Source organism: Bos javanicus, chromosome 22 (genome assembly GCF_032452875.1).
Source record: "Bos javanicus breed banteng chromosome 22, ARS-OSU_banteng_1.0, whole genome shotgun sequence".
NCBI lineage: Eukaryota > Metazoa > Chordata > Mammalia > Artiodactyla > Bovidae > Bos > Bos javanicus.
The window spans coordinates 52635432-52654665 of NC_083889.1; the positions used below are offsets into that span (position 1 = coordinate 52635432).

At 54.3% G+C, this 19234-nt stretch overlaps 1 protein-coding gene across 2 annotated transcripts in view; it reads left to right on the forward strand.

Moving 5' to 3' along the window:
- Positions 1-13352, forward strand: part of CCDC12 (coiled-coil domain containing 12) — a 38924-nt gene extending 25572 nt beyond the window's left edge. For both annotated transcript variants that reach the window (XM_061396991.1, XM_061396992.1), the window contains exons 2-7: positions 2562-2629; positions 8291-8370; positions 9262-9323; positions 9548-9582; positions 10581-10657; positions 10754-13352. In XM_061396991.1, coding sequence (XP_061252975.1) covers positions 2562-2629; positions 8291-8370; positions 9262-9323; positions 9548-9582; positions 10581-10657; positions 10754-10842 — 411 coding nt within the window. In that variant the 3' untranslated portion in view covers positions 10843-13352. The remainder of the gene's footprint in view (positions 1-2561; positions 2630-8290; positions 8371-9261; positions 9324-9547; positions 9583-10580; positions 10658-10753) is intronic.
- Positions 13353-19234: the final 5882 nt, after the last annotated feature.

Below are 19234 nucleotides of genomic sequence, written 5' to 3' on the forward strand. Positions count from 1 at the left end.
AGATCGTTGGGTGTTTTCTCACTTATTAATGAGTAACTTGGCCTTTGCCGAGACACTTGAGCGTCTCCGGGACCCGGGGAGGGTGGTGACAGACACACTGCTGAGTTTGTTCTTGCTTGGGGGCTGGGAAACGGGCATGGGATTTGCAAAGGACTGGCTCCCAAAGGCTGTTCCCACAGCCCCCACCCTTTGCCCCGAGCTGGCCCAGGTTAGCAGAGCCCACAGGGAAAGAGGTCTTGCTGGGGGCTTGCCCACCAGCCCCCTTGAGGGGCAAGCTGGGCCTTTGCTGTTCTCTCCTCTGTCCTTGCTGTCGGGTGTGTGTGTGTCCATCACCTCGTCCCCTGAGGCAGGCCCGCTGGCCATCTGGGAGTCCATTGGCTGCAACTAGGAAGGAGTTTGAATGTCCTGGCTTCTGGCTTGTGTGCGTGTGTTCTTCTTTCAGTCACGTCCGACTCTTTGCAGCCTTTTAGACTGTCGGCCGCCAGGCTCCGCTGGCTTGTGTAATCACTAGCATTTGTCAGGGAGGGGTGTCCGCAGGTGGGAAGCCACATGGGGAACCCTGACTTCTGTTTTAGTTAAGAGTTTATACTCTGCTCTCCCATCTCTTTGGCCATCACCAAATCTGCCTCTGCCTCTGTGCCTCCCTTCCCAGCCTCATCAGCAGGCTTCTGGGAAAGGCCCCTGGTCCTTCCGCCTGTAGTTCCCGCGGTCTCCTCTGGCTCCCGTTGCCTAAGAACCCTGGCCAGAGCCCTATGTGACCGCCCCCCCGCCCCAACCTTGACAACCTCACCTGTGTGTATGTGCTCCAACCACCTGTGTGTTCTTCAGACCACACCCGCTCTTTGCTCAAGCTTGCTCCCCTCTGGGAACACCCTTCCTGCTCCTATCTCCCCATCCTATGACACCTGCATTCTGCCCACCCCTCAGTAGGAAGGTAGGAAGCCCCCCCACCCACCCACCCCACAAACCCATGTTGACCTCACTCAGGTAGCTGCTGTCATTCATTCCTGCCGCCTCCTCCCCAGGAGACTGAGCCACCCGGGTTGAGAGCCAGGTCAGCATCTTGCCCTGTTCACATCACAGAAACCTTTCTCTGGGCCAGACCTCCCAGCCGGGGTTGGTGGCTCCCAGGGTCTCCATGACAAACACTGGCAGGAAGTGACTCATAATGTGAGTGCCACCCTCAGGGAGGCCGTGTCAGTAGCATAAACAAACCTCTAGGAGAGGTGACACGAGCAGCTGTTTTACTTAGACTTTATATGTTCTTATCTCCCTGGCAGCAGGTTCTCCGTGGCAGGAGCTTCCGATCGTCTCCTTGAAACATGCTCCAGAGAGTCAAAGGCAGGTCATGGCTGGTAATCAGGGGCACAGGGACTCCCTCTGAAGGGCCAACCCTGGCGTGCAGGGAGACCCCCGACAGGGCTGTGTCCCAGGGCCTCTCAGGACAGGCACTGGGGGCGGGGGCCCACGTATGCGAGAGCATGCTCCGTGTTCACTTGTCTGCGGGCAGGTCTGATCCAGCGGCCGTGGTCTCGTGGTAAGGAAGGAGTGGAAACAGCACAGGGTGACTTTCTGCCGTGCTCTCGGCGTACCTGGAGAGCAAGCGTACTCCGTCGGGGTTGAGATGAACGTGGCTTCTCTAGACCTCCAGAGAGGCTGGGAAGGATGGTGGTGTGGGGGAAGGAAGTCCAGGCGTGCCAAGGAAGAGAAAAGAACCAGATTTAGGGATTTCCCTGGTGGTCCCATGGCTGAGACTCCACGCTCCCAAGGCAGGGGGCCAGGTTCAACCCCCAATCAGAGAACTAGATCCTACATGCTGCAACCAAGAGTTCACATGCATGCCACGGCGAAGATGGAAGATCCCACGTGCTGCAACTAAGACTCGTCACAGCCAAATAAATACGTTTTTTTTTTTTTTTTTTTTAAAGAACCAGATTTAGAAGAAATTGTTCCCATAGAAAGTTCAAACCAATTCCCCTCCCCTCTGCCCCCCTTAATACATTGCAAGAATGAACTTGTACAAGCCTGGTCCTAACTTGAGTGATACTTCTCCTGCAGTGAGCCAAATAGGTATCTCTGGAGAAGCCTCTGGCCTGGAGGGGTTTCAGGAGGCCTGAGCTTTTGTCCTGCCCTGGCTCCTGGTGACTCGTCTTCGCTCTGTCCCTCCCGACTCCTGAGGGTGGCTCCATCCAGACCCATGAGGGTAGCTCCATCCAGACCCATGAGGGTGGCTGGTGGCCTGCCAGCGTGGGCCCTCCTCGACCCTGACCGGCATCATCTCTCAGCACCCATGACCTTCCAGCTCTTCCAGCGCATGCAATCTGAGGGCTCCCTGGGTCTGGGCCTGGGCTGGGGTCAGGGGCTTTAAATTCTGCTGGGGGAGCCGAGGGGTGGAAGGGCGGCTCCAGCACTGTGCCTGTCAGCTACATCAGGCGTGTGCTTGGCTGGAACCCCAGGCTGGTCCTCGCCAGGCCGTCCTGTTCTCCGTTAGTTGCCTGGGTGGTGTGGACTGGAAGGAGGGGTGTTCATCTGAGCAGTGGTTTCTCTCCCTTCCTTTGCAGGACAAGGAAGACGGGGAGCCAAACACCAAGCAGCTCAGAGAAGGGGAGGAGGAAGGCGAGAAGCACAGGTAATGCCTCGCACTCAGCTCTCTTCCCTTCCCTGTTGGTTTCCACATCGTCCCAGCATCGTCCCGTCCATATCTGTCCTGTTGCTGCCTCTCCACCCCATGGCCACTTTGTTCAGACAGGATGGTCCTCCTGTTGGAACCTTTTCTGCACCCTTGCCCTCACTGGCTATCTGACTCTCAGCCACCAACCATTTTTTTAGCCACCAGACCCCTCACATTATGTCTCCTCACTCTCTTCTAAAATACTTGGGGTGACATGGTTCTACAGCAACCCCAGAATCAGGTCCAGACTCTCCCTGGTGTGTCTAGCTCTGCTTCAGCCATCAGCCTGGGTTCCTGCTCCCTGTGAGGACTAGAGCTTTTTTTTTTCCTTAATATTTGCTTATTGGGCTGCACTGGGTCCTACTTGCGGTATATGGGTTGTAGAGCTCCATGACCAGGGATTGAACCCCGGGCCCCCTGCATTGGGAGTGCGGAGTCTCCGCCGCTGGACCACCAGGGAAGTCCCCGGTACTGGCTATTGAGGCCCTGAGAAAGCTTATCCCGGTGAGCTGTGCATTGAGGGGGTGCAACAGGAGGGGGCCACTGGGCCGGCGACTTCCCGACGCTGCAGCCTGCCCTGGCCTCCTCCGCCAGGGTGAGTGGAGCCCTCTCCGGGGACCGGTGCCTCGTCTGCGCCTCTGTGTTCAGGCGCTGACCTCAGATGAGATGGGGCCTTTTCAAGCCCACAGGGGTGCATGTGTGTCTGCATGCTGTGACTCCACAGTTTGCAAAGTGTGTTCACACCATCCCCACGGAGGCCCTGGGGCTCTCGCCACCTCACTTGTTTTCAGAGATGGTGACGGCCCTGCGCTGAGGAGGCTGGTGATGCTCCACGCTGGTGCAGGGACCCTGGTCACCCCAGCTCCGGGCTCTGTGGTTTCTCGTTGGGGCTCAGCCCCCCAGCACGTTGTGCAGCCCGCACCGGTGACAGAGACGAAGGCCAGGTCGTCGCTTTTATTTGCCAAGTGACCGCAGGCTCAAGGGCTTGGCGGTGGGTGCCTGCAGTTTCCGCCTTTCTGTGGAAACTGCTGAGAGACCCTTTGGTTTCCCCTGGGTTTGTCCTCAGGTTTTTGATTGCTGGCTGGAGCCTGAGTCATGTCTCAGATTCGGTCATCTACCCAGATACAGTGCAGGGTCAGGGGTGGTGGCTGAGGAAATGGGAAAGTCCAGTAGGACTAGAGGCAGGCACCCTGGTACCTCACCCGTCACCAACCTTGCTCTCTGCCCGTCCTCTGGCCCATCTGTCCACAGAGACCTTTTTGGAATCATGGCTGTTTTAGTTCCTTTGGCTTTCCTTATAAATTTTAGAGTCAGCTTAATATCTATTTTAAAAGCTTGCTGAAGGTGACAGAGTAAATCGTGACCGAGGGGGACAGTGGCACGCTGTGGAAAGCGGGAGAGGAAGAGGGGGCTTTCTGGATGTGGTGCCCTCCCTGTTATCTTAACCCAGTCCTTAGTGGCCCCGCCTGTGGGTATTTCAGAGGCGGTGGGAGGGGCACACTGTCTCCTGTCAGTTCCTCTCAAAATTTCAGAATGTCGTCATCATCTAAGCGTATGTGTCTATTGTTGCCTACTTATTAAAAATAATGATAAGCTAATATAAATAAAAAGTTTGCTAGAGTTTCCATTTGTATTACATGGAATCTATAGCTCAGAATACCTTAAAAACATTTTTTTTTTCTTACTCTCTTCAGGATAAATCCTGCCCCATTCCCCTACAACCAAATCCCCATTTAGTGAGAATCAGTTCCCCAAAGGCCGACCAGGTACTGTGTGAAGGAAAGACATGTTCCTACCCCCAGGAGGACCCCCGCTTCTCCTCTGGGCTGGGTCTTTCCTCTCCCAGCCCTCCTTCCCTCATGGCCCACCTCTAACACAGCCCCACTGCCTGCCGCCTAGAGGAGAGATGATCCCGCAGCCCTGGAAACCTGGCCTCAGAAAGGGACACTCATGTCAGTTGCTTGTGTTTTTCATAAGCCCTCAGTCACTTCCTCCTGATGGCACGTCGGTTGGTGTGTGCTGTGGAGGTATGTCGAGGGTAGGGCTTGTGGCCAACAGTCATGGCCACCCGGCCAGGTGGGAGGGAACGGGTGGTGTTGCACACTCCGTTGGGCACGGGGCAGGGAAGCGTGTCCTGTTAAGTGTCTGAACAAGCCAGCCCCAAACCCTCAGCCCCCACAGCCCCTGGCTTAAGATCGTGGTCAGCACCCAGCCAGAGCAGTCACCGCTCGGGGACGGCGGTTCACCCTGGGTGAGCGTCATGTACCGCAGAAGGAACTAGGCCACTCACCTTCCTTCATGGGGATGGAAAACCAGTTCTGCAACTTCCATGTGGAGAAAGGTCCCACCCCAGCTGAGGCCCGGCCCAGCTCTGGCCCAGTGCCAGAGCCCTTTAGGCTGGCCAGTGCCAGGCCTTCTCCCGTCTGTCAGTTGGGTCCCCAGGATGGTGGCTGTGTACCAGAGCGTCTCACAGACCGGTGACGCAAGCTTGATTCAGCAGACATTGCTCCACTGAGCAATGTAGCAATGTAGCAGCGCGGATCAGAGCGGCCCCCACCCACAGCCCCTGAGTCGCGCCACTCCCACTCCAGGACTCACTAGGGAGACACATAGGAGGCTGTTTTCTGGCTGGCCTCAGCCGCTGGCCCGCCCTGCCACTTGGTGTGTGACAGGCACATCCCTGCCACGCTGTGGGCCACTTGCCACGCTGTGGGCAGTATTTCGAGAAGCCTCTGTAGGCTGTACGTGTGTCTGCTGGGCTGTTCCTTCCCATCTGCCTTCGGGACAGTCTGCCTTCATCTCATCCTAACAGGCAGAGAGCACTCAGGGTTTGGGAGGGGGCTTCCAGGGCAGCAGTGGGACACCCCTGTGAGATTTGACCCCTGCTCTGCAGAGCACCACTCTGTTCAGGGTTGATGTCCACAGTCTATATCATCTACAGCCTCAAGAGAAATGAAATCCTTGATTTTCACGTGGAGGCCAGTGAAAGCATGAACCTGCCCGTCCTGTCTCAGAAGCATCAGAGCTGGGATTTGGGCCCAGGCTGGTGCCTCAGATGGTAAAGAATTTGCCTACAATGAGGGAGACTCAGGTTCGATCCCTGGGTTGGGAAGATCCCCCAAAGAAGGGAACAGCTACCCTCAGCATTCTCTGAAAATCCCATGGACATAGGAGCCTGGCGGGCTACAGTCCATGGGGTCGCAAAGAGTCGGACACAACTAAGTGGCTTCCACTCTTTCACTTTCATGGTGTTGGCAGAACGGGGCTCTTTTCACCCCCTCCCCTGAGCAGCTACTTCATTCTAAAATGGGGGTTAAAAAAAATTTCTAAAAACATGACATTGGAGTAGCAGAACCAGCGTGTGCCTCTAGTGGCCTCCAGAAGAGTGAATTCCGCACCCCCCACCCCTTTTTTTTAAGTTGCAGAAGGAGGGAATTCAACCTTGGTCCTTTGTTAGAAAGGCTAGACCCTAGAGCAGCACCAAGTGCCCCGTGAACTCTGTCCAGAGACTTTCGCCATTTGGCAGTAATCGGGGTGGGGCGGGAGGAGCAGTTAATTGGACATCAGTGTGGGTTAGTCTCCTCATTAGCTCTCAGCTGAGTGAATCAGGGCTTGAACCGCACTCCACAGAGCTCGACACACCCAGCAGGCCTCCTTGTTTACAAGTGTGGAAATCTGAGTTCAGGATGGGGTAGTCCCACAGAGACTGGGGCCCAGGTTCTTGACCGCATGACCAGCGCTCAGCTCTAGGGGAGGACAGGGACGGCAGGCGGCTCGGCTGCTGGGGGCAGTGGTCGCTGAGCGGCCAGCCCACTGGCTGATGCCGCTCTTGCCTGTTGCCGCTGGCGCCCACCTCCCCTGCTGTGTCCCCCTCATGCCAGCCAAGGAGTGCTGGGGTGTGGGTGCTGTGATCTCAGGGCTCAGCTTCCACCAGACTCTCCTCTCTCCCCTCATCTCAGGGCCCAGGCCCCTGGAGCCGGTTTCTGAGAGTGGCAGGGTGTTTTTTCATTCTCACTAATCCCTGCAGGTTTCTTCCCATGCCCAGTTTCTCTTCCGCTTTTCTCCCCACCCTGTTATAAATGAAAGTCAGCATTAGCGATCCTGCCCCACTTTCCCCGCCGGTGCTTCAGTGACCTGGCATTTACCTCCTGGCCTGAGGCAGGCATTATGGGATGGGGTTCAGGGCAGCGTCCCTGCTTCATAGAGAAGGCAGACCGTGGGAGTGGGCAGCAGGCTTCTTCCACACCAGCCCAGCTGGTATGGCCCCGGGACATGGGGGTTTAGCCAAGCCCCAGGACTGCAGGCCATGGGGGCCCTGGCAGAGGGCAGGTGAGGCTCACAAAAGCCCCGAGTTGAGACCGTGCCCCTCGCTGACTTGTGTAGCCACACACACCTTGTGGACTCCTTCACTTGAGCTTGCCTGTGCCGCAGCTGGAGAAATCAGCCACATTTCCCTGGCACGGACACAGGGTCCCCTAGATGAGAGACTGCAGGAGGCCTCCTGTTGGGGAAATGTTCCGAGGACTTCCGAGGGGCCAGCAGTGCAGAGAGGGCTCAGAAGAGCTTGTGGGGAAGAAGGACCCACATCTAGTCCCATCTGGCTGACAGGCTGGCAGGTGGGGGGCACTTCTGCCTCCCCCAAGGCGTGGGATCTGTCCCAATGTCTCTCTTGCTTTTATTAAGCAGCAGCTCCCAGGACCTCTCTCTCTTTGCTGCCCTGTGGAGTTAGCTGAGGACCCGGCCTCTATGTGGGCTGCTGTGTGTGGAGCTTGGCATTTGATGAGCTGCTGAGCCAGGGAGGCCTCCAGGGAGCACTTGGTACAGCCCGCCCTGCCCAAGGAGATGCAAGGAAAACAACCGACCGCGGTGGGTGGCCAATCCCCGTGCGATTCTGGCTCCTCGTGGCTGCTCCCCCGTCATAGAGGTCGTGGGGTCCGCCCTGCTTGATTTTCAAGCCCTTGTGCAGGAGTGAGGTGTGTGAACTTATGGCTGTCCAGGCGGATTGTGGCTTTCCTGCCCTCGCACATTGCCGTGCCTGTTGCCTCAGCCTTGGCTGGCCACTCCCAGTGTGCCACACCCTTGCCACATGTGTCTGAGACTCCGGGACACGAAGGCTGTGAGTGGGAGGCAGGCTTGGGGAACCAGTGGGTGACCGCTGGTTTCTCTTTTAGGAGTAACTCAGCCCAAGAGCTCTGGTCCTCGCTTGGAGTCATAGCTTGCCTTGTCTCATGCTGCAGCCACTGCTGTGTGACCCTCTAAAACTGGTACAAACTCTCTGACCCTCAGTTGCCACAACTGTCAAGTAGAATATGCTGGAGAGACAAAGTGAGTGCTCTCCGCGTGCCCCTGGCCCCAGCTCTGTTCGAGAACCTCCATTGCAGGTGTGGCTTTGGGAGAGCACGCAGCCTGGCTGCTAACGGGAAGATGAGGGGCTGAGGCTCAGAGATGCTTCTATCCCCGTGCTGTCCGCCTGTCCCAGGTCATCTGCAGAGAGAGCAAAGTCAGGAAGTGACCGGCTCCTGTGCCTCATCTCGCGCCAGCCTGCAAGTGTAAGAGATGAACGAGACTGTGTCCCACGCGCACTTTACTTCCTCTCTGCTTGTCCTCACTGCCCTTTAGGGAACTCAGGCTGCGGAACTATGTCCCAGAGGATGAGGACCTCAAGAAGAGGAGGGTGCCCCAGGCCAAGCCAGTCGCAGGTAGGTAGGCTCTGTGGCCCTGTCAGCCGCCTCCTCCTTGGCAGGCATCACCCTCTCCTGGAGAATAACTGGCAGTGCCTGGGCTGGAAGCTGGACCTCTGGGACCCTCCATCACCATCACAGCGGATGGACAAATAGAAGCGGTCAGGGCACTGAAGCGGCCTGTCACGCCTGCTTCGCCCCGCTCACACCCTGCCTTGCAGGCCTTCCAGTGACTGCAAGGGAAGGTCCCTCAGAGGACTCTCTGAGCTGGGAGGTGGACGTGGCCCTGGGCCCTTGGACGGCAGGAACAGGAGGAGGGGTCCTGTGGGCCCTTGGAGGGTCAGAGAGACCCTGAAGAGGGGCTGACTGTCCAGGTTCCTGGAGAGCACTGGGCAGGCAGACACCCGCCCAGCTCTGGGAGTGGCAGCACTGGGGCACAGACGGTGGGGAGAGGTGTCCTCGCTGGTGGGCTGAGGGGCCTGGCCCAGTCACGCCTGGATGGGGAGCATCTGGCCAGCTGTGGCCTGTCCACAGCCATCCACACGGAGGGTGCTGGGTGCTTCTTATGATGCAGATCCCTGACTCTGGCTCGGTTTTTATTCTTTGGTTTTTAATTTTAAGTACATTTATCCTATAAAAGAATAAAGTGTTAGCTACTCAGCCACACCCCACCCCACCCCACCCCTGCAGTCTTCTTCCCCATCTCCTTGGGCCCTGAGAGCACAAATCTAATCCTCCAGAGCTGCCTTGGCAAGGTCTTTGCCTCTAGGGAGTTAGGGGCTGAGGGGAGAGGCAGGGGTAAGAAAGCGCAGACCCCCTGGCGACCTGCGGCTGCCGGCTGCAGTTGGCCACATCGGGGAGTGGTGGCTGGTTTCCGACCGGCATCCGCTGGTGTCTTGCGCCCTCTAGTGGAAGAGAAGGTGAAGGAGCAGCTGGAGGCCGCCAAGCCAGAGCCGGTCATCGAGGAAGTGGTGAGTGCTGGGGGTGGCCCTGTCCTCTGCTGCTTCCGCGGGTCCTTTTCTCCTCCCCACCCGCTCTCCTCACTCACCCTTCCTTCTCCTCACTTCTCTCTTCCCTTTCTACCTCCCTGCTTCCCCTCAGCCCTCTCGCTCCCCCCTTTCCTCCCCTTTTCCTACCTCTGTCCCCGTCTTCTCCTGAGCCCCTCCAGCACTGACATGTGTCTGCTCCCTCCCAGGACCTGGCCAACCTCGCGCCCCGGAAGCCGGATTGGTGAGTGTTGCCCGTGTGGGACCAGTGCAGACTGACCGGGTGTTCTTGGTGCCCGGCATGGGCTCGCAGCAGGAGGCAGGCAGTGGAGACAGACAGCCCTGGGGTATAATTGCAGTCTGACGTATGTGCTGAGAAGGATGTAAGTGGAGAATGAGGGACGTGGCGGGGCAGGACACCTGAGGGTGGGGAGTGGCTCAGGCAGAGGGGGTTCAGCAGTCCCCTCCAAAATGTCCCTTCCGAAAGGATGAGGGCCCACTGCGCCTCAGAGAGCTCCATCTGAACAAGGCTGACCCTTGTCCTCAGAGAGCCGGAGGGTGGAGGCAAGATGGCAGGAAGGGCAGATGTAGGCTTCTGCCCCACTTCCGCCACCAGCTAGCCTGTCCCCCTTCGATCCTGGTTCCCTCTTCTCTGAAATGGGAATCTTCACTGTCCTGGCGCCTCTGTGACTGGGCTGAGACAGAGGATGAGAGAGGGCCGGGTGTTCACCTTGGGCCAGAGGCACCCGTCCCCCACCCTTCTCGCTTGCAGTTCTGTGTCAAGTGGGCACCAGCTGAAGGTGTTCTAATTAGACGAGACAAAGGATGGGGCGTATGTCCTCGGAAACCCCGAACCAGGGGGAAGAAGCTGTGTGTGTGCTTGTGGAAGTTCCTGGGGGTGAGGGGAACTGGGGCCAGAGGAGGACCAGGACCCCCCGCGGGCCGGGGCGCGTCACTCCCTGGTGGTGACCAAGGGGAGCAGACCGGGAGGGGGCCCTGGGGGCCATCTGGCCTGCGCGCCTCGGCTCGGCCCCCTGGGTTGGGCGGGCTGTGGTGCTAGCCCCTGCCTCCCTGGGGCTGCAAAGGGCAGCTGCTGCTGGGTTTTGGAGGATGCAGAAAGGGAGAGAGAGGAGGCACACCACCATGGTTCCTAATGCCAGAGGGGCTGTTGGAGGTGAGGGAGCCCCAGGGCCGCACTGGGCCAGCCTTCAGCCTCCGCCTCCTCCTGCCTCCCTGCTCCAGGGACCTCAAGAGAGACGTAGCCAAGAAACTGGAGAAGCTGGAGAAGCGGACCCAGAGGGCCATTGCTGAGCTGATCCGTAAGTGCGGGGCCTGGCATGGCGGGGCCCCCTGCCCTCCGGGCGGTGGCGCAGGCGCGCGGCCCCGCTCCACTCCTCCCATCTGCCCCCATCCAGGCGAGAGGCTGAAGGGCCAGGAGGAGAACCTGGCTTCTGCAGTGGCCACCACCGCCGCCACCGAGCCAGAGGCCTGTGACTCCGACTGAGCCGTGCCGTCCCCTCACCCGCTACCAGGCCTGTCTTACAGGAAGATGGTCTTGGGCCGGGGTGGGGGCTGGACTTGCCACCACCTCCAGTTTGCCTTCAGAACTGACTCCCTGCCTCGAGTCTGAACCCCACCCGTCCCACTGGGTGAGGTCAGCTCCTTGTCTCCTGAAGGGCCCCCTCCATGCTGAGTGGGGGCAGAGGCTACAACAGCCCTGTGGGCATGCTGTATCTGTGCTTGTTCTATGTATTTTGAACTTCTTTTTCTATCTGGAAATAGAAAACACTGACCCATGTGTGTGGCAGAAAACCGTCTGAATATTGCGGGTGTTTTGAGTTTGGGCCCCAAGACAGGGCAGCTGCAGAGGTGATGCTTACTATGAGGAAGCCCTGTATTGGGCTCAGTGTGCTGAGGTTGGAGGGGCGGGGAGGGCCAGGCCTGACCTTCAGATGTCTAGGTCCTGGCCCAGTCCTTGGTTAGCGGTCATCATCTCAAAGCCCTCGGGTGATGGCTGTGGACCTCACAGTAATCTGTGGGACACCTTGCAGAGGTTCTCGCTGTGGTCCTCTGTAGACCCCCTGACAGTGAGAGAGAGAGAGAAGAGACTGGGCCCCTGACAGGGGTGCGCTGCATCCTGGCAAGCCTCAGCTCTGGGCTGCCACAGATTCGAGGTCCTGGCACTGTTCATTCACATCCACTCAGCCCCAGAAAGCCCTCTTCCCCCTTCACCTGTCAGAGCTGAACTCTGGCTTCCCCGGGACAGGGCCCCTGCGTGGGGAAGGCTGGCCCATTCTGCTCACCACTGGGGTATTATAGCCTGGATGTTGGGAATGGCCTTGGACCCTGGGCCCTCAGGGTCCTGGCTTTAGGACCATGAGCCTCCCCTGTGGAGCTTACTGTCCAGAATGACCGGCTGACCACAAGGCTGACTCCAGGAACCTGTGACCATTTAGTTTCATCTCCTCCAGGATCCTGAGTTTCCTTCTGGATTACCCTTGAGCCTCCTGCCCCAGTCATGGGTCACATCGCAGTGTATTGTGTCCTCTGTGCTAGTTTTCAGGGACACAGCGGCCTGGCTCCGGTGGACGGTGCTGAGAAGTCAGGCGATGGAGGGCAATGAGCTTGCGCACAGACTGCCACACTCGTACAATAAAGCAGACGCTTGAACGCACAGTGACGCAACTCCTCTAAAAAGGCAATTCTTAGGATAAGGGGCAGAAAGTTGCAGCTGTAGGTAAGGGCCGAAGTGGTAGGTGGCTGACAAGGCCAGAACGGATTCCCCCCACAAGGGACGGGGATCAGACATGACCCCCAGGTGTCAGGGCTGGAGCCAGGCTCCCTCTGCATAGCCAGGGGTCTCGAGCTGTTTCCCTTTCTAGGCATAAAGGATGAAAAGATGCTCACACCTCCTGGGATTGCAGTTGGAAGCAGGATGCAATCCAACAAGTGGGAGAATTTCTGCTGGAAGAAAGTAAAACAGTAACATCCTCATGGGCTTTGAAATGAGCGTTTGTTTCATCACCAGAGAGATCAAAGAGGGACTGACCCCCCTCACAACTCAAGCACAGGGATTTGTTATAAGAACATGAGAAATCTTGAAAATAAAGAATGTTTATTAAAATAAGAAACTCACTGAATGAGTTGAATGATAACTTATAGTCGAAGAAGGAATTAATACATCAGAATTAAAGCTGAAGATCCAAAAGGTGGCAGAGAGAGAGAAATAAGGACTGTTTAGAGAAGCATCATGCGTGCAGAATGATCCAAAAGTGAAAGCAGGGGCGGTTGTGACCAAGTCTTGGAAGTGGTATTCCTCCACGGTCTGTTTGTTGGAAACAAGTCACTCCATCCAGCCCACACTCAGAGGGAGAAGATGGAGATTACACCTCAAGGTGGAATCTTTAAGAATTTGAGGGTGTATTTTAAAACCAACACATACCTGGGCACAGTGTAAGAAACTGTCAGAACAAAAAGACCAAGAAACGATCTTTAAATTAGAGATTATATCATCTTGCAAAGAGCAAGCACACAGCAGATGTCTCAACCACAGCCGGCGTTAACTGGAATGGTACCTTCTAATATCAGTGTTGACAGACAAAGGTAATTGTTGAAAATTCTATACCTGACAAGAACATGCCTGACAAGTGCAAAATATGTTTAGACAAAAACCAGAGATTTTTGTCACCAGCAGACTAAAAATCTGTTTTGAGGTAATGAAAATATTCCAAAATGGACTGTGGTGGTGGTTGTATGAGTCTGTGAATATGCTACAAGCCCTTTGTATTGTACCTTTATTTTTTATTTTTTTTAAATTATTTTTTATTGAAGGATAATTGCTTTACAGAATTTTGCTGTTTTCTGTCAAACTTCAACATGACTCAGCCATAGGTATACATATATCCCCTCCTTTTTGAAACTCCTTCTCATCTCCCTCCCCATGTATTGTACCTTTAAATGGGTGAATTGTATGAGGTATATATTATATCTCAATAAAGCTGTTTTTTTTTTTTTTTTAATGAATGTCTTCAGACTGTAAAGCTGGAGATCCATTTTCTTAAAATGCATGTCTTCAGACTGAAGGGCCACAATTCCAGGTGGAAAATCTGAGATATAAGGAGAAACTAAGAGAAAGAAAATATACATTTAAGTAGGCACTGACCTTATAAAACAAATAGGCATTGTGAAGTAAAAAAAGAGCTACTTAGAATACATAACAACCATGGTGTGTATGTCCCGAAGTGAGAGGTGACTGAATTCTAGCCATCAACCAAACTCACCCAGGAAGAGAGAAAAGACTCTAGTATATGGGCAGGCTGACATTTCTAGAATAACCCTAAAAATAAACATAGAATATGCTTCCTTCCAAAGAAATTGAGAAAAAAATAGAATGAGAAAAATTATCCAAAAGAAGGCAAAGAGAAAAAGAAGAGGCAAATACATCCAAATATGTCATATATTACTATTAATGTATCTTACTGCTTTAAAAAAAAAAAAAAAAAAAAACCTCGGTCTGATGCTATTTAAAAAGAAACCTAAAGCCAGTCTTTCAAGGAGAAAGACTGAAAGTGAAGGGCCTCTCGGGTAGCTGAAGTGATACCGCACCTGCATTTTCACTACAATGGTCAAGATGGGTAGAGAAAAATCCTACAAGCTACAGGAGGAAAACAAAACTAAACACAGAAAGATTGCCTACTGATGAGTGAGTTCCGCTTTCATCAGTAGGAGAAACGGAAGGAAAAATTTTCCTAAGTGCCGAGGAAACATAAATGTCAATTATGTCATAATGCTCCATTATAAATAATAAGGGCAAGACAGATGTTTTCAGGCTTATGACACTGTTTACTATGTACTGAAATTTGCTGAAAGGATACTCCATAGCAGGGGGAGTGGGGTGGGGGCAGGGATGGCATTTGACAGGTGCACCTACAGATCTTAGGGAGAGGTCTGTTGTTCTTGTGTTACATCTAGTGACTCCTTGAGACCACCAAGGACATGAGTTCCTTCTGGGTCCCCAGCTGCCATCCTTAGCTCCCCTAGGAGCCTCCCCCACCTCCCTCCAGCTTCAAGCTCCAGGTGGGGGGGAGTGGTGGGGGGAGAGAGAGTAAAGGGCAAACCAGCTGAAGAAACCATGGCTTTAAGCCCAGTCAGTCCCCCACGATTGCCTTCACGTCTGATCAGCCATCACTGTGTCAAATTCAGTCCTAACTTCAGACATGCAGGAGGAAGGGTATTTTAAGCTGGGCATATTGCCACCATGATTGATGTTGAGGTTCCATGAGAAAGGAAGAAGGGCAGAAAGAGTACTGGAAAGGCAGCCAGCAGTGCCTGCCACAGGATGCAGGAAGAAGTGGTGAGCAAAGAAAAAGTAAACCACACAAAAATCAGTAATCGACTAAAGAAAGACCAACAAAGAAAGAGGAGACGTACATTAGGAATATTAGGAAATGAAATAAGGCAGTCACTGCAGACCCTGTGGACATCAAAAGGACAATAAAGCGAAACTGTAAATAACTACCCACATGAATTTGACAGGTTGATTCAATGGACCAATTCCTTGAAAAGCACAAACTGCCGCAACTCACCCCAGATGAAAAGATAATTTGCATAGCTCTGTAACTATTAAGGATATTGCATTAATAGTTAATAATTTGAGACCTCTTGAAGTCTCCAAGCCCAGGTGATTTTACTGGAGAATTGATACACAGGTTTAATGCAATTCACATCAGAATTTCAATAAGATCTTTATATATGGACAAGAATATTCTAAAATGTATCAGGAATGTTACAAGAACTTGAACAGCTTAAACAATTTTTAACTAGATGAATGAAGCCCCTAGTGGCTCAGACGGTAAAGAGTCTCCTTGAAATGCAGAAGACCTGGGTTCGATCCCTGGGTGGAGAAGATCCCCTGGAGAAGGGAATGGCAACCCACTCCAATATTCTTGCCTGGAAAATCCCATGGACAGAGGAACCTGGCAGGCTACAGTCCATGGGGTTGCAAAGAGTCGAACACGAATGAGCGACTAACACTTCCACTTTCATAAAGCAGGAGGAGCCAATCTACCCATTTAAAGACTTACTGTACAGCTATGGTAATCAAGATAGTGGTATTGGTGGAAAGATAGGCACATAGATCAATGGAAGGATACAGAGAACTCAGAAGTAGCTCCACACAGGTACAGCCAACTAATTTTTGGCAAAGATACTCAGTGAAGAAGGATAGTCTTCAGCAGATGGTGCTGGACTGATTGGAAATCCATCCATAGGCCCCTCAAAAAGGAACCCTAAACTTCAAGCCTTATTAAAAAAGTGAAAGTGGATCATAGGAGGAAACCTTTAGGACCTAGAGCTTGGCGAACAGAGTCCTCAGATGTGACAAAGCATAATTCATAAAGGAAAAAAAAGCAAATTTGACTTTTGCTCCAACAAAGACCCTGTTAAGAGGATTAAGAGAAAAGCTACTGAGACAATATTTGCAAACCCCGTATCTGACAAAGAACTCATATCTAGAATAATAAAGAACTCTCGATTGGAGGGAGAGGTGGGAGCTCTCAGGCCCCAGCAGCCCCTCTTATCGGGCAGAAGAAATGGGCTGAGTGGCAGCGCCCAGCTCTCTGGATGAAGCCTGGTGTGCCACTGCTACCCAGCCCACCAGGCACTCCTCTGGGACAGCCCCGACTGACCTCCCAATGCTCCACGCCCCTCCTCCTGCTTAAAATCCTCAAGGACATCTGACCTCTGGGTCATTGCAGGACAGGTGTCAGGCCTGAAATGTCCTGCAACAGCATGGAGGCCCCTTCGCCAAGCAGTGGACAGGAGCACAGGGCCTGCTGGCCTGGAAACTCAGGCTGGGTGCCTCTGGGTGATGGGGGGAGAGGGGGGAGGACAGCACAAGGGCTGAGAGGAAGTCACACCTGGGATTGCAGGAACAGGACCCTAGAGGCCAGGTGGACATCCTGGCTGGTACAGGGCCTGTACCATGTGAGGAACAGCGGACTCTGGGTCAGAGAGAGGCAGAGCCTCCAAAGTTATGAGGGAAAGTTCTGTCCCGTCTAGTGGACTGCAGGTCAAGTGTGTGAAATTGGCCAGCTTGGGCAAATTGAGTCCCCTGGACTCCGCCTGTACATCCTCAAGCCCCTGGCATCCTCCAAGCCAAGTCCCCTGTTGGGGTTCCATGCTGCTGCTCCCCACCCCTGGGCTCCACTGTGTGAGACTCCCGCTCACCTTCCAGGGGCCTCTCCATGGGACTCTGAGCTGCAGCTGGGGCCTGCTGCAGCACCCCTCCAGGAGCTGGGGATTCAGGCATTAATTCATCCTGTTGCCTGAGTATCTGCCTTGTGCTGACGACTTCCCTGGTAGCTCAGTGGTGAAGACTTCGCCTGCCAATGTAGGCAACATGGGTTCAATCCCTGGGTCAGGAAGATCCCCTGGAGAAGGAAATGGCAACCCATTCCAGTATTCTTGCCTGGGAAATCTCATGGACAGAGGAGCCTGGCAGGCTGTGTACGGTCCATGGGGTTGCAAAAGAGCCGGACACGACTGAGCAACTAAACAACAGCAGCCTTGTGCTGAACACTGTTCCAGTGAACCTGACGTTGCCTTGCTATCCGGGAGCTGACCTTCCACATGGTTTTGGGGTCTGTGCCAGGAGCCATATCCCTTCTGTCAGACCAGTCTAAAAGACTTTCCTTTTCCCAGACCATCTGACTGGGCATCACAGCGAGCCTTAGTGAGTAGATAGGACCCCGAGGGCCCAGCGATTCTGTTCAGCCAAGAGACCTTTATGGAGAAGAGTCAACCTGTAGTCTTCATTTCCATGAACTGTCCTCACATGGCCGCTGGGGGGCAGCAGAGGACACCGACCCAGGGCCCCTGCTCGGTGTGGGTCAGCATAGCCTGCTTTTCCTGCTGCTCAAGTGGGTCTTCTGTAACAAACCTCACCCACCAGAGGAAGCACCCCTATCTTTTCCTTTGGGGCCTGTGTCATTTAAGGGGCTGGCCTCAGAGGTGATCCCAAGAATGGGGCTCCGTCAACCTGAAACCCAGAATAGTGGTGGCTGTGTCCTGGGGAGCATCAGTACCCTCCACTCGCACCCCCATGCCAGCCTTCCCCAGGTCCCAGGCACTTTCAGGGTGTGGGGGCTCCAAGTGGAGGGTATGGAGTGCCCTCACAGCCCTGAGGGGAGTGCCACCCCTGTCTCATCCCTCCCGAGGGACGGTCTGCACGTGTGTGAGGTGTGTGGACACACCCAGGGATGTCTGTAGCCTGGCTGGGGAAGGGGCCCCGCCTGGAGACTCAGGTCCCCATAGCCCCCGGGGCTTGTCCTGAAAGTCTGTTCCTCAGAGCCAAGCTTCTACGATGCCTTGATCTGAGGCACGTGGGCATCCATAGAGCAGAGTGAGTGTGCACACTGGGTCCCTGGGCTGCCTGCCTCAGGCCTGGCCTCAGGGCCTCTGGCAGCTGTGGGCTGGGCAGGGGTGTCCAGCCTATTTCCCGGCCAGCCTGCCCTTTCTTTATGTATTTACTGGTTTTCTTTAAATGTTCCCATTACTCAGGCCTCCGGTCGGCACTGAGACAGAAATAAATCCCACAAGGCCGCCCAGCCAGAAGGGCGGAATCCGATTCCCCCTCAAAGGCCGGAAGAAGCTCCTATGCGGATCGTGCTCAGCCCAAGGTGGCCCACACATCCCACATGGCACGAATATGTCCACGCACCCCGTGTGGGTGCCTGCACACCCATGCATTCACACACCTAAACTCCTACATGCACAGATGCCTCACAAACATGCACACACACCCGTGTCCCACACACACTCAGATTTGCCTAATACACATACCGACTCGTTTGTACATGCGCTCAGCCCAGTCACACAGATTGGCCTCCTATGCACACATGAACACACCCCATTGCAGAATGGATTTATACATACACATACACACACACCCCTACATACACACATGAAAACTCACCCCCCTCCCCCTAAACACACAGACACACTCATGCACACATTCCCTGACAGGCAGGCTTCTACTCAGTTGTGACCACAACACTCTGGGATCACAGCTCAGTCATCCTCAAGGTGCTGGTGGGCGAGACAAGTGGTGAGGCTGTGGAGGGTGGGAGGACGAGGCAGCTCCCGTGCAGCTCCGGAGGAGAGTGGCCTCATGGGAACACAGGCCCAAGGCTGCCAAGGCTTCTGAATTTTTAAGAGAAATTGAAAAGCTGAATTTTTATGTGAAATATCCTGATTTTTAAATGTTGGCTCGAGATGTTGAAAATACTCTGTGGGCCAAACCAAACACATCTCCAGGCCAAATTCCACCCACAGGCGGCGTTCTCAGACCACGGGTCCACACAGACACACACACACAAATAGACACACATATATATACAGACATACACACGGATAAATACAAATAGACACACTGGTGCACACATGATACAGTCGCATACACACAGACACGTGAAAATGCACACATGCAAATGGACACAGATACATATACAAGCATGAGCACATCTACAGCACACAGACCGGGTACAAGTAGAACTACAAACTCACAATACAAATAGACACAACAGACACACGAAACTAGATGCATACAAACACACGTAGACAAAGACATGCACAAATACAATTAAGCACATAGACACAACACAAATACACAGGCACATATACCCAAACATACATAACAACAGACACACAACACGTCTCTCTTGTCTCCCTGGTGGGGGTGAGCTTGTGGGAGCAGGTATCCTGACAGTGCGGCCTCTGTGCAGGGCCAGGGCGCGGCTCACACCGACTGTCCCCTGACTCATGTATGCTGCAGCAGGAACAGGGTGCCAGGGCAGAGGCCCCCAGGAGGGCTGGCTGGAGAGCGCAGCGTGGGGAGG